The sequence below is a fragment of the Aspergillus tanneri genome, assembly GCF_003426965.1.
Source record: "Aspergillus tanneri strain NIH1004 chromosome Unknown AapTan_7_pilon_pilon_pilon, whole genome shotgun sequence".
Lineage (NCBI taxonomy): Eukaryota > Fungi > Ascomycota > Eurotiomycetes > Eurotiales > Aspergillaceae > Aspergillus > Aspergillus tanneri.
In genome coordinates this window covers 1386951-1399310 of record NW_022984634.1, presented here as the reverse complement: position 1 = coordinate 1399310, position 12360 = coordinate 1386951, and the positions used below count along the sequence as shown (strand labels likewise).

General features: G+C 47.9%; 4 protein-coding genes across 4 annotated transcripts; 3 read left to right on the top strand and 1 right to left on the bottom strand.

Moving 5' to 3' along the window:
- Nucleotides 1-262: 262 nt before the first annotated feature.
- ATNIH1004_007038 (uncharacterized protein) lies at nucleotides 263-3184 on the top strand (the record flags this gene model as incomplete). The annotated part of the gene is made up of 10 exons (XM_033571665.1): nucleotides 263-530; nucleotides 585-700; nucleotides 758-824; nucleotides 878-1017; nucleotides 1064-1346; nucleotides 1396-1686; nucleotides 1734-1847; nucleotides 1904-2061; nucleotides 2789-2852; nucleotides 2922-3184. 10 exons carry the CDS (start codon nucleotides 263-265, stop codon nucleotides 3182-3184), a joined length of 1764 nt encoding a protein of 587 aa, XP_033424980.1.
- A 506-nt stretch (nucleotides 3185-3690) lies between these two features.
- On the bottom strand, nucleotides 3691-5405 carry ATNIH1004_007037 (sugar porter family MFS transporter; the record flags this gene model as incomplete). Its single annotated transcript, XM_033571664.1, has 2 exons — nucleotides 3691-4359; nucleotides 4422-5405. The coding sequence occupies 2 exons, from the start codon at nucleotides 5403-5405 to the stop codon at nucleotides 3691-3693; spliced, it is 1653 nt and encodes a 550-aa protein (XP_033424979.1).
- Nucleotides 5406-9749: 4344 nt separating this feature from the next.
- Nucleotides 9750-10311, top strand: FUT8 (Fut8p; the record flags this gene model as incomplete). The annotated part of the gene is made up of 3 exons (XM_033571663.1): nucleotides 9750-9800; nucleotides 9851-10258; nucleotides 10306-10311. 3 exons carry the CDS (start codon nucleotides 9750-9752, stop codon nucleotides 10309-10311), a joined length of 465 nt encoding a protein of 154 aa, XP_033424978.1.
- A 649-nt stretch (nucleotides 10312-10960) lies between these two features.
- On the top strand, nucleotides 10961-11980 carry ATNIH1004_007035 (uncharacterized protein; the record flags this gene model as incomplete). The annotated part of the gene is made up of 1 exon (XM_033571662.1): nucleotides 10961-11980. One exon carries the CDS (start codon nucleotides 10961-10963, stop codon nucleotides 11978-11980), a length of 1020 nt encoding a protein of 339 aa, XP_033424977.1.
- Between the last annotated feature and the right edge of the window lie 380 nt (nucleotides 11981-12360).

The following is a 12360-nucleotide window of genomic DNA, read 5'->3' as shown; positions in this document are numbered from 1 at the left end:
CAACCTATACCGACAGCCTCGGTATGGAAATAAAGTCCGCATACCCCATACGAGAGGAACCTATTGAGAGTCGCCTAACCATCCTATCCTGTATTCCAGGGTCTGGGCATTCTCGGGTCCAGGTCGAAATGCGGGGTGTTAGGGAATGTGGGGTAACCACGACTACGTATATGTATCTTAACCCGAATATCCCCCTTTCACACTCTCGCGCAATCCTTCTCGTACTCTTTTGCTTTCCTGGCATCAATTCTCCGACCACACAATGGAGAAGCTGTCCCTGTCCAACATCGAACACCTCGGCGATAGTCCTCGCGATTCAAGCACTGAGAAAGACCTCCACGATGCATCCCCACCAGTGTTCACCCCGGAGATGGAAAAGAAGGTCTTTCGCAAGATGGATCTTCGCTTGATTCCCATGCTGTCTCTACTGTACCTTCTCGCGTTCCTGGATCGTGGCAACATCGGCAATGCGAAAATCGAGGGGATGCTAGATGATCTCCACATGACGGGATCGCAATACAACATGACATGTAAGCAGATCTAACCATCATCAACAGAAGCAGTGCCTCACTTATGGATTCCAGTAACTGTTTTCTTTTTTACCTATGCCGCCTTCGAACTACCCAGTAACCTGCTATTGAAGAAGCTGAGACCATCCCGGTGGCTGCCACTCATCATGGTTGCGTGGGGAATCGTGATGGTATTTATTTCTTTTCTAACTTCGAACACAACGCCGGGTTTGACATTGGACTATTAGACATTGATGGGTGTGGTACAGAACTATAGCGGACTGCTTACCGCTCGCCTTTTTCTGGGTCTTACAGGTAGGTCTGCTACAGCTTGCTGTTGCCCATCACGGTATTGACCTCATGCACAGAAGCAGGTTTGTATCCCGGTACAGCATATTACATCACACTATGGTACCCTCGTTACCGGGCTCAATACCGACAGGCGATGTTCTTCAGTGCTGCCAGCATCGCGGGTGCTTTCTCCGGGATTCTGGCCTATGGAATTGCTGTAGGTCCCCCGTCTTCCTCTACTTTTTCTCCACTAAGATTGGTAGAAAATGGACGGCGTCGGCGGCTACGAAGGATGGCGCTGGATCTTCATTCTGGAAGGCCTCCTCACGGTGATCGTCGCGGTTATCGCTCCATTCGCTATCTATGACTCCCCGGAGACTGCCACCTTTCTTACCGAAGAAGAAAAACGGTACGTAATCCACTCAGTGCGCTATCAAGCATCCGCGGGACATGATACCGGGGCTCTGGTACAAGAGGAGACCAAATTCCGTCTTCGGTATGTTATCGATGCTTTGCTGGACTGGCAGATCTACGTGGCTCTGATTAGTATGATACCTCCCACCCACAAGTATACAAAGGCGATTAACAGGTCTAGTGTACTGGGGCATCACCTGTCCGTTGTATGGCATCTCCTTCTTTCTCCCAACCATCATCAAGGATTTGGGATATACGTCGTCCACAGCCCAACTGCTCACCGTTCCCATCTACGTCACGGCCGCTATCGTTGCTGTCGCTGCTGCCTGGGTGTCCGACAGACGTCGACAGCGGTCCCCGTTTATTTTATTTTTCATGTTCCTAATCGCCATGGGATTTGTAATCGTCCTCGCGGCCTCAGGAAAGGGAATCCCAGGGGTGGTATATTTCGGCGTATTCCTCATTGCCATCGGTTTGTCCCACTGTTCCACTTTTATGGTATCTCATTAATAAAATCAGGAATCTATCCTGCATTCCCGGGAAATGTGACCTGGCTCAGCGTTAACCTAGCAGGCGACTACAAACGCGCCGCGGGGATGGCCATGCATATCGGACTGGGGAATTTAGCAGGGGGTGAGACGATCCATTTCCTTTCTCTGTTAATCAATCTAATGGACTTATTTATTTAGCCATGTCTTCGAACTTCTACCGCCAGCAAGATGGACCCAAGTACATTCTCGGCCACGCGCTGGAACTCGGCTTTTGCGGTGTAGGCATAATCGCCGTCATGGTCCTTCGCTTCTCGTATAAGATGATTAATCGGAAACGCGACCGCATGGACGTCTCGGTATATAGTCCACAGGAAATGGCGAAGATGGGCGATCGATCGCCGATGTTTAGATATATGCTTTGATGAGTTATGGTTGGGAGGGAATTGGGGGACTGTGTATGGATTTAGATCCTAGACGGGAGATATATTTAAATGGTTGGTGGGCTATCATTGGAATACTAGATTTGTCGGTTATTTATGCTATTTGGTACTGTATTGATTTCTAGTTATCATATTTGATGAATAATGTTAGCAATAGCCATACTGGGTTTGATCGATGTTATACTTCCATGACGGCTCAGTACCAAGGCCAGTCTCAGACGCGCTTACTTATCTATATTCCTTCCTACATAGTTCTATCGATCTGATTCTAGAATTGAAATTTACTGGGTAATATTTATTCATACAAGAAATGCTGCCATTGGTTCGGCCACTCGGTGGTTCGGCGTCTGACGGGCGGGGAAGCTCAACTCAGCATATAAGTTAAAAAAGATTTAAACAATCCGGACTTCCAGCTCTTTTCTACACATCTTCATCTGTCCCTTTAATCATCAAGATGCCTCTTTCTGGAAGCTGTCTGTGTGGCAACATTGCCTACACCGCGGAGGGTGAGCTATCTTCCCACCCGTATTCATCTATACTAATAACGCAGTGGACGACTATCTCGCCGCGCTTTGCCACTGCACTGACTGTCAAAAGGTATTCCCTACCAAAGTTAAAGTAAGAGATATATTAACCAGACCAGTGGACCGGTGGCGCATTCACCTCCAACGCGGTCGTTCCTCGAACAAGTTTCAAAGTCACCAAAGGTATGACCCGATCCATCATACATATACCCCTTACGGGGTATACACGTATATAAATCATCCATTGACTAGTAATTCTCAAAGGAACCCCAAATTCCTACGACGCCATCGGTGCCAGCGGAAAAGTGAATAAACATTTCTTCTGCCCGACCTGCGGATCGGGGATCTACACCGAGTTGGAAGTCATGCCCGATATGACCTGCGTCAAGGCGGGGAGCCTGGATAACGGCGGTGCGCATCTCGGGGGAAAGGTTGATATCGAGTTCTACGTCAAGGATCGACCGCGGTATTTAGTGGCTGTGGAGGGTGCAAAGCAAGAGCCGCGGTTTGGATAGGATTTGTAAATGTTATTCTATTTAGTTGTGGAGTTTGGTGGGATGTACTGTCATGGGTTGGGTGGTTGGAGTGAGGAGTGGTTGCTGATGGGGGTGGTGTATGGTGATGTTTGCATCTGTTAAAGAGAATTGTATACTGTTCTCTTGAAGTTAGTATCCCTTTCTCTTCTAGCTAGTAAAATACTAAGCAATCTATAGGAAAAGTGCAATGGCTCAATGAATCCCAGCAAGGTATAAATAGAGCCTCAGTTGCAGCAGACAAGAGGATTTAAACTAGTCTTATGATACATCCGACACAATGCTTCCATTTTGGTACTATGCATTAATATGTATACCGGAGAAGATTAATAGATAAGATCATGAGTCTGCATCGGTCAAGAAATATATATTGAATGCGAATAATTTTCAGAGATATCATGCCTATATACAATATTTTACATATTCACAACCAACTCCATTCATAGCGTAACCCGTAAATAAGACCCAATCATTGCAAGCCAACGGCTCTACGCATTCTCAGCATGGTAGGACCGAGATTCCTTCCGGGTATACTGAGCATCTTCGTTCGCATAGGCCTGGCTATGAATAGGGGGAATCTCGAACTTGCTGCTCTTCCAAGGAGCAACCTTGTTGACGTACATCCAGTCGACCTCCTCCAGCGTACGGCCCTTACCCTCAATGACGAAAAAGTAGACCACTGCAGCGGCGACAAACAGGCATCCCGCGAACACATATCCGTACGCAAAGTCAATTGCGCCCGTGATAAACGGAGTGAAGAATCCGAGCAGGAAATTCCACAGCCAGTTGGAGGCAGTCGCCAACGCCATACCTTTGGCACGGTACTTCGACGGGAAAAGCTCCGCCACGATGGTCCAAATCATTGGTCCCCACGTCATAGCAAATGTGGTGATGAACAGACAGGCGACGACAATCATGCCCTTTCCAGCAGAAGGGGTGTTCTCGGGGTTCTTAACATCCAGGACAAAGTGGCCGATTGAGGCGAAAATTATGAAGAAAACGAACATCAGGCCGGCGCCGGTGATGAGAGACTTGCGACGACCAAAGTTCTCGACGACGTAGAGACCACCAAAGGTAGTTCCGAAGTTGACAGCACCCAGAATGACCTGCGTGATAAAGCTGTTGGAGATACCGGCGCCCTGGAAAATGGTGGTACCCTGTTGAGAGGATGGTCAGTATATATGTCTAGAATAGGATGAGGTAAAATGGAGGAACATACGTAGTAGAAGAAGTAGTTGGCACCAGTAAGCTGCTGCAAAGACTGCAGGACCATTCCCAGCAATACCCGGTAGAACATCCGAGGAGCGGTGACAAACTCATGCCACACCTGCTCCTGAGACTCGGCATCGAGCTGCTGCTGGATCTCCTCCAATTCCTGGATGATGAGACGGTGGTTCTCAGGGATACCGTACATCTTGGACATGGTGGCTCGGGCATTGTCGATGCGGCCATGACGGTACTCATATCGAGGGCTCTCGGGGAAGAACGCCATGCCACCGCCGAGGATGATGGCAAACAGGAAGGTAAGACCCAGGGTAATGCGCCATTGAGCGGTGCCATCCAAGTGCTCAGTTCCCAGGTTGATGCAGTAGGATACGAAGATACCCAAAGTAACAAAGAGCTGGTAGCAACTAATCATGGCACCACGGATCTGGCGGGGAGCGCTCTCTCCCTGATACATGGGGACCAGCAAGGAACAGCCACCAACACCTAGGCCGGTGACCCAACGACCCATGGCCATCTGCACCCACTTCTCTGACGGGGAAGAAATCTGAACAATGAGACCGACAATGAGGATGAGACACCAAAAGGTGATAGACCATTTACGGCCAAATCTATCGGCAATCGGGGCAGCGCAGAGGGCACCGATCAAGGTACCGATAGAGAGCAAACTGACAATCAACCCGGAACGAACATGGCTAAAGTGGTACCCATCAGGGCCATGCTGGCCATACCGTTCGAGGTAATTCGACATCTCTAGGAAACCAGAGATCTGACCGGTATCGTAACCAAACAGGAGGCCACCCATAGAGACGAAGGTTCCCATGATAAACGCCCTCAGGGTCACCGTGGGAACGGGAGTGTCGATGCCAACATCAGCTGACTTGTCCATTGCCACGGATTCCTGGCTGGAATGTTGAGCTGAAGGAGCGACAGCTGGACTGATCGACTCCCCATGGTGGACAGAGGATTCAACTCCCATGGCGGCAGGTATGGGATGGGAATGTGATAGGTGTTATCTATGCACCAAAGGACAGAATGTTGATGCAGATAAAAGAGGAAATATATAATATAGGAGGCAAGGACGGAAGCAAGGTTCACCAACCACCTGGGGTATAGGAACCAGGACGAGGTGAAAACGAGTAGATCGGGAAGGCAAAAATTCAAAAAGAATAGAGGTCGAAAAAGGACGGATCCGGGGGAAGTACCCTTTTTATGCTACAGTTGTGCCCCAGAAAGAAAGGACAGAATTAAACTCAACAATAGCAATTCAGGGAGACAGAAAAAAAAAAAAAAAAAAAAGAGAGAGAGAAGAAAATGGATATTCCACAATAGCCCATGTGGAGAAGCCGAGTGCAGAGGCAGTGTTGAGCCGGGAAGCATGGAGGGACAGTAGGCACTGCTACCCACATATTCGTCGCGTCGGCCGGGTGCAGGAGGCACTTCCAATGGACTATGGAGAGGGACCGACCGAAACCGACGAAACTGAGCCAGTCAGAAGATGCGGAATGCTGGGGAACAACCGGGTTGACCACAGGGGAAAGGCAAAGTTTCGGGATCCACGACCCTCTACGGGTGGCCTCTGGTTCGTCATGCTGACCAACACCACGAGGACTAACTAGGTAGACGAGAATAAGGGGATCAGCGCCACTGGCTATTAAGTTCTGGTTGAGCGGGCATTGATAGAACTTACTCGTGGCTCAGCGAATGGGATGACAGAGGAGATTGGCATCTACATCCATCACGGCGGTACGGTCGGGCAGACAATCCGTAACCGCGACCGGATCCGATCAGAGGATGAGGCCGTGTGTGATGGTCGTATTGCTTGACAAGAGCGCTCGGCATGCCTAGGCAATAAACCGACTTGGCTGACGATCTGAATCATGGAAGGAATGGAATGGAATCATTGGAATGATGGAATTGGCCACAGTCACGAGACTAGCACCGCATTAGTCCGCATTGGGAGCGGCCAAGACTCCAGAGTTTCGGGAAGTCAAAGTCTCCTGGCCGGCCGGACCGGAAGCAGGGCAAGGGGCTCAACTCTTACGGAGTAACTCTGGAGGGCATGGAGATTTAATCGCCTTTTCCTCATCCGTTGACCGGTGAAGCATAAGCACGCGTCTCCCCCATGATACATGGGTAAAAGGAGGGGAAATGCGGAGTGAACTCGCCACTAAAGCAAGGCGATGATATTACATTACCGAGCAAGGTTATGAAGTCTATTTCGTTTCTATACTATCACAACCATCTAAGGGTGGAATAATTCCATCACTACCGTTCTCCTATCCCGGTTTCCTTCCTCCGGGATGACATGCTGACAGGCCAACCGATAACAACAGGGCCCGAGACTCGGCATTGGCACGCTCCCCTCTCCCAAACAACGTCAGGATATTCAATCGATCCCGACCGAGCCGAAAAATATCGTCAGTGGCGTTGGATCCAGTTGAGTGGCTGGCTCTGAATGCATCCACCTTCCACCCAAGCCTTGTCACGCTGGCAATTAAAAACGAGTCAGGCGCCAGAAGTAATAGAATTAAGGAGACTACAACCACCTGGATAGATAGAATAATCTTAATACCTCGGAGAATATTCGGAGTGCAGCATACTCTCATTCGGATAACTTCCGTGTTTTCTTTTCTTTTCTTTTTTTTTTTTTTTGCCCCCTTAAACCTCCATATTAGGAACGGCATTCCTAGTAGGTCGCATCCGAGCGTTGCCTTAGGGCTAGGGCAGGGAGGAACATGGTCGCTTAGGTGGGACATGACGTAACCACCAACTCCAACCATCTGGGCTTCTCCGGACGGAGTCGGACCCATGGGATGTCCCGTGGAACTTGCCCAGAAGAGAATCATGTTGATCTGGATTAATCATTTTCCGGCACCGTCGAAACGTTCCAAATTTCCAACAGCCAGAGTGCTTGGCATCATCTCTTGGCGGGTTTCGATTCCAGGAGCACTGCTACCTTGGTTAAGCAATCTCGTTTAAAGCCACTATCTTAGCACTTGCCACTATTGTTCTTGTCCTATTGCTTGGTTATACCGTTGGCTGATATCCTGAAGAGTCAAAAACATGGTCGTCAACTTGTTCGATATATATTCTGTACAATATTGGTCTCCACATTAACCAACACCCCGCGTAAAGGGTAGCAACTCTGGTCGCCTGTCAGGCCACAATATTCCAAGATATACCAATAACGAAAATAGGTTCGATGACCCATAAGCGAGATATTTATGAAGATTTTCGGGTTTCTGGATTCTCCAACCGGCTTCTGGATTTCCCAGCGTACATAACCCGCGTTCTGCTCTTCCTAGCATCAGGCCATTTATCTCCGTTCCTTTGTCCATCAGGTGTCTAGTCCCAATAGAGTGGAATGCATTTGATGAAATGGAGGATAATTTTCTGAAAGTGTCACGTGCTCTCTGAACCGTTGGGTTGTTAAAGTGACTCGAGTACTGAGTTTTGTCACTTGGTCGTATACTTATTCAATCCAGCTGCTGAAGCTAGCACTTGATTTTAATATAGCTTGCTCAGAAGTATCTACTGGTTTGCAAATTTTAACAATAGTCAATTATTTGTTACCTTTGAAATATCGCTGCATAATCCTCCCTCTCGTTCCTTCCTGATCTTTATCTATCATCTGATAGACTTGCTTATACGTGCTTCACTCATACCACTGAACTATATAATACTACCTATCTATGGTGTGGACGACAACTGCAGGTTTGATTCAGGCATCCCAGTTCATAGTCAGCCCACCGCTGAACAACAGGTCTTGTAACCACATGTATGATATCCATACATCAGTGTTTAATCCATGTCTAGCTTTGTCAGGGACATCATTCCGGGGATGCGCTATCCCTAGCTGAAGCAGGATCTGCTCTATTCCCCACACCTGCAAGGATTTATAAACGACTGCAATGTACGGAAGATAGTAGATTGCAGCATTCTGAGTGTCTCGTCTTCACTACCATGGGTATTCCTAATATATTTCAATCTGATAGGATACGGGGTTTGATGAAAGAGCTCTGGAGATGCCTAGCCCTGCACTAATAGTGCATCCCATGTGAGCCTTTCTCTTCATGCGTCACTGGATATCTTCACTGGCGAGGAGGACGCAACATTCAGCATTCATGAGGATCTATACTCCACAATCACCGGATACACCTATCCTAGGGTAGACTCCATTATCAGCCCATAAAAATCGACATAAAAATGTATTCCAAATTGTTTAGCATGTAAGTAACTCAGATCGACTCAACTGCGATGACGCCGATGTATGTCCATCGCCAGAACGCGAATACAGAGAGAACTGGCCATTATATAGACTAAGAAAGACACCGCAGTTACAAATTTGTTTAAATTTGGGGGAAACGTGACACCTAGGGGTTGTCTCCAGGTCGGCAGGCTACTCTAGACAAGGAAGAGACAGAGAAGGTGAATAAAATTAACCACTTCAACCGAGAAACTTTTGGCCGAATCCATGTTGATAAGTATTAAATTTATAGGATTCTGGCCTTTTACAGTCTTGAATTTCGCAGGATCTGATAATAAATTTAACATTAATATACTCTTTTTTTTGTCAACGTCTATGCTAAGGTTGTATCTAATTTGTATTCTGATTTCTCTGCTAAAAAGGTCATCTTGGTATGATATCAATAAAGACGAGAGGGGAGGGAATAACAAACTTTACTAGAAGGCAGGTTGTGACAACGTGAATGCTTGATATTTCCTCTTTCGGTATCTCCCAGTGTCCTGTGGCGTTGCACTAGTTCTCTTCCTCCTCGTGCCTATAGGACTTGTCAGTATTTGGAGAATATTTAGTCACGCCTCTTCAGATTAGTCCAGCATCTTTAGATTTGAATATATACACAGGTAAACAATACTGTGCCAGCCACTCTACTATGAATGAACCGTTGATCAGTCCCAAACCGACTAGCTGGTTGAGAGGGTGTTTTGAGTCTGCAATTCAGACTCGATATTCACGGATTTAGTCTCCCTGGAGATTTTCTATTATCTATTCTCTCCCCTCTTATTTACCTTTCTCTCTATCACCACGCGAATGCTTCCTCCATCCTTAGTGATCTGATTGCTTTTCGCATCCGCAACAATGCCAGCTCCAGACGGATATATAGAAAGAGAAGTGAGTTAGACTCCCTACCCTAGGGTGATAAAGACGCATCTAAACAGAGAGTAGTACTTTCTCGATGGGGAATGCTGGGCAGCAGACCTACATGCAGTTCTCCTCTCTTTCATCAATAACTACCGTCAGAAGCACCATGGGGCCATGAGAAGACGAGACGGGAGATACATCAGACTGTTGACCAGCATGCAAGACAAATGGGGATTCGTCCATGAAGGTCCGGAGATCAAAGCCCCAGTATGAGCTCCCTTCCTGCGGACGTTCGGTATTGCCCTGACGACGGGTAGGTGAGTGGCGTGTGTGTGGAGTGCTCCAGATGTTGCAGGAAATATGTCGTTGAGCCTCTGGTTCCCTTTTTCGAGAGACATTATCCGGATAGCAGTGTCTTGATGGTTCAGTTGGACTTTTGGGATAATGATACCAATGAAACTCTCGATTCTGATGCTGGTGAGGATAATAATAATGTCAACATCATGAATCTCGGCAGCTTTAACGACTTCAGTGATGGCGATGCGGAGTATGAGGAAGAGGGCGGTCTTGATCTCAATATGGGGGATACCGAGATAAATACTGATAGCACTGGCGATTCTGACGGCGGTGATGATCTTACTCACGATGACGAGGATGGTTTTGAGGACGTCGACGATATTGATGATTCTGATTCTGACTCTGATTTCAATGAGGATGATGATGCGGTGAGTCTGCTTAATTCCACCATAAGCTATATGCTAACTTGACACAGTTGTGACAACATAGTCAATGTAAGGAGATGATGCTGAAGCTTAACCAGTCAACAATATTGTTGTGTACAAGACTCGTCGGAGGATCTGCAAGTCGTCATAGAGAAGATTTCTGTACCTTCTCAAGTTTTTAATTTCACTTCTTTACTTCTCTAGCCTTGTAACTCTCCAGCATATAGTCATTTCGTTGTAGCTTCTCTTGAATAATGGTCGCTAGTTCTATGGGATATGGCCATGTCTTAGTACATGCCTTTAGTGACGGCGGTCAAGTGTCTTTGATACGGTTTCTCATTTTCTTCGAGAGAAGACAGCAAGATTTAGGGGTGTAAAAGCTGTAGAGTTAAAAATGCAGAGAGAGACGAGGGCCAATTTCAGCTCCAACTTCTTGGACAGACCAATAATCTATATACTAAAGAAGGTATACAAACAAAAAGGCTAGCCAACCAGAATATACCATCGCACTCGAGTAAACAATGCGGTCTTTGACACGCCAAGGGCATTCTTAGCGGCGAATTCCAGGCAGAAGGAGTGGCCAGATCTTCTGCCAAGACTTGACTACCTAGGTATTTATTTCCCTTCACTAATTACAACTATTCACACTGCGACAGATCTTCAACATCCTAAACACAATCTCCGGAATTCTGTCGGACCGACACGATGAAGACCGGGTATTTGCAAACTATCGAAATCCCATCTGAGAATGAAATCATTATCAAAGACCAAATCTACGGCGATCACAGAATCACGGAGCCCGTCCTGATCGAACTGCTGCAATGTCCTGAGCTGACGCGTTTGAGAGGCGTCTGCCAGCACGGTATCACAGGCCTACTGGGACTCAGTCCGACCGAGACCCGATACGAGCACTCGGTCGGGGCATTTCTACTCGTGCGCAAAGTCGGAGGCAGTCTCGAGGAACAAGTCGCCGGTTTACTCCACGACATCAGCCACACGACACTCAGCCATGTAATGGACTGGGCGCTCTCCAAACCCGGTGAAAGTTTCCACGAAGTCCACAAAGAGCGGTATATTCGCACCACGCAGCTGCCGCAGATCCTGACCAGGCATGGAATCGACCTGGACGTGTTCAATGAAGAGCTGTATCCTCTTGTTGAACGGCCGTCGCCTCGTCTCTGCGCCGATCGGCTGGACTATGCGCTACGCGATACCTTGATCTTTGGAAAGTTGTCCCTCGTCGAGGTGAGAGGTGTGTTTGATTCTCTGACGGCGTTCCCGAGCGAGAACTCGCCCGACCGTCTCCTGACGCTGTCGGATCCTAAGCTGGCGCTGTCGCTGGCCAGGGCATACATAGCGGTGGATCGAGAGGTCTGGTGCAACGAGGCTCATGTCGACATGTACAGGCAGACGGGCCAGCTGATTGGGGATATGGTGAGAAGGGGGGTCATTGAAGAGGAGGTTGTTTGGAAACTGTCGGATCAGGATTTCTGGCAGCTCCTTCGCAGTAAGGCGGACCAGAAGGGTCGAGAAGTGATGGATCGGTTGGAGTCTGGGGTTTCTTCTGACAAGGATCTACGACTGCCTCGAGCGGCAAAGATTCGCACGATTGATCCGGATATTTTCTTCACGGACATTTGCCCGCTGCCTTTATCGGCGGTGTTTCCTGAATGGGCTTCTGAACGACAGGAGTATATTTCGAGTCGTCAGGCCTTACTGGAATAGTATTGTGACATTTTACTGGTCGAGGCCTTGTCTCAGCAATAATGATGTACATATTATTACGGGTAATAGAACAATATCTGGATTATAAGATGTAATCAGCTTTATAGATGGCAAGGTACAGCACCAGAAGCAGCGTGATGCATCCATTACCGCCTTGTTCGTGCATAATGAGGCGGACAACTCATCCTGGCAGCAAACTGCATCATTCTTTGGGCTCCCCCGCAGTGGAGCTGGTGCCTGACGCTGCCTGCCACTGACTGTCACTGCCTGTCACGGTGCCTGTCAGGCCATGCTATTGCCATGCTATTACCATGCTATTAACTATCTGTCGTATGACACGAGGCTCTGTCTTTGTCCTTCAATGCAACAACTAAATGCCT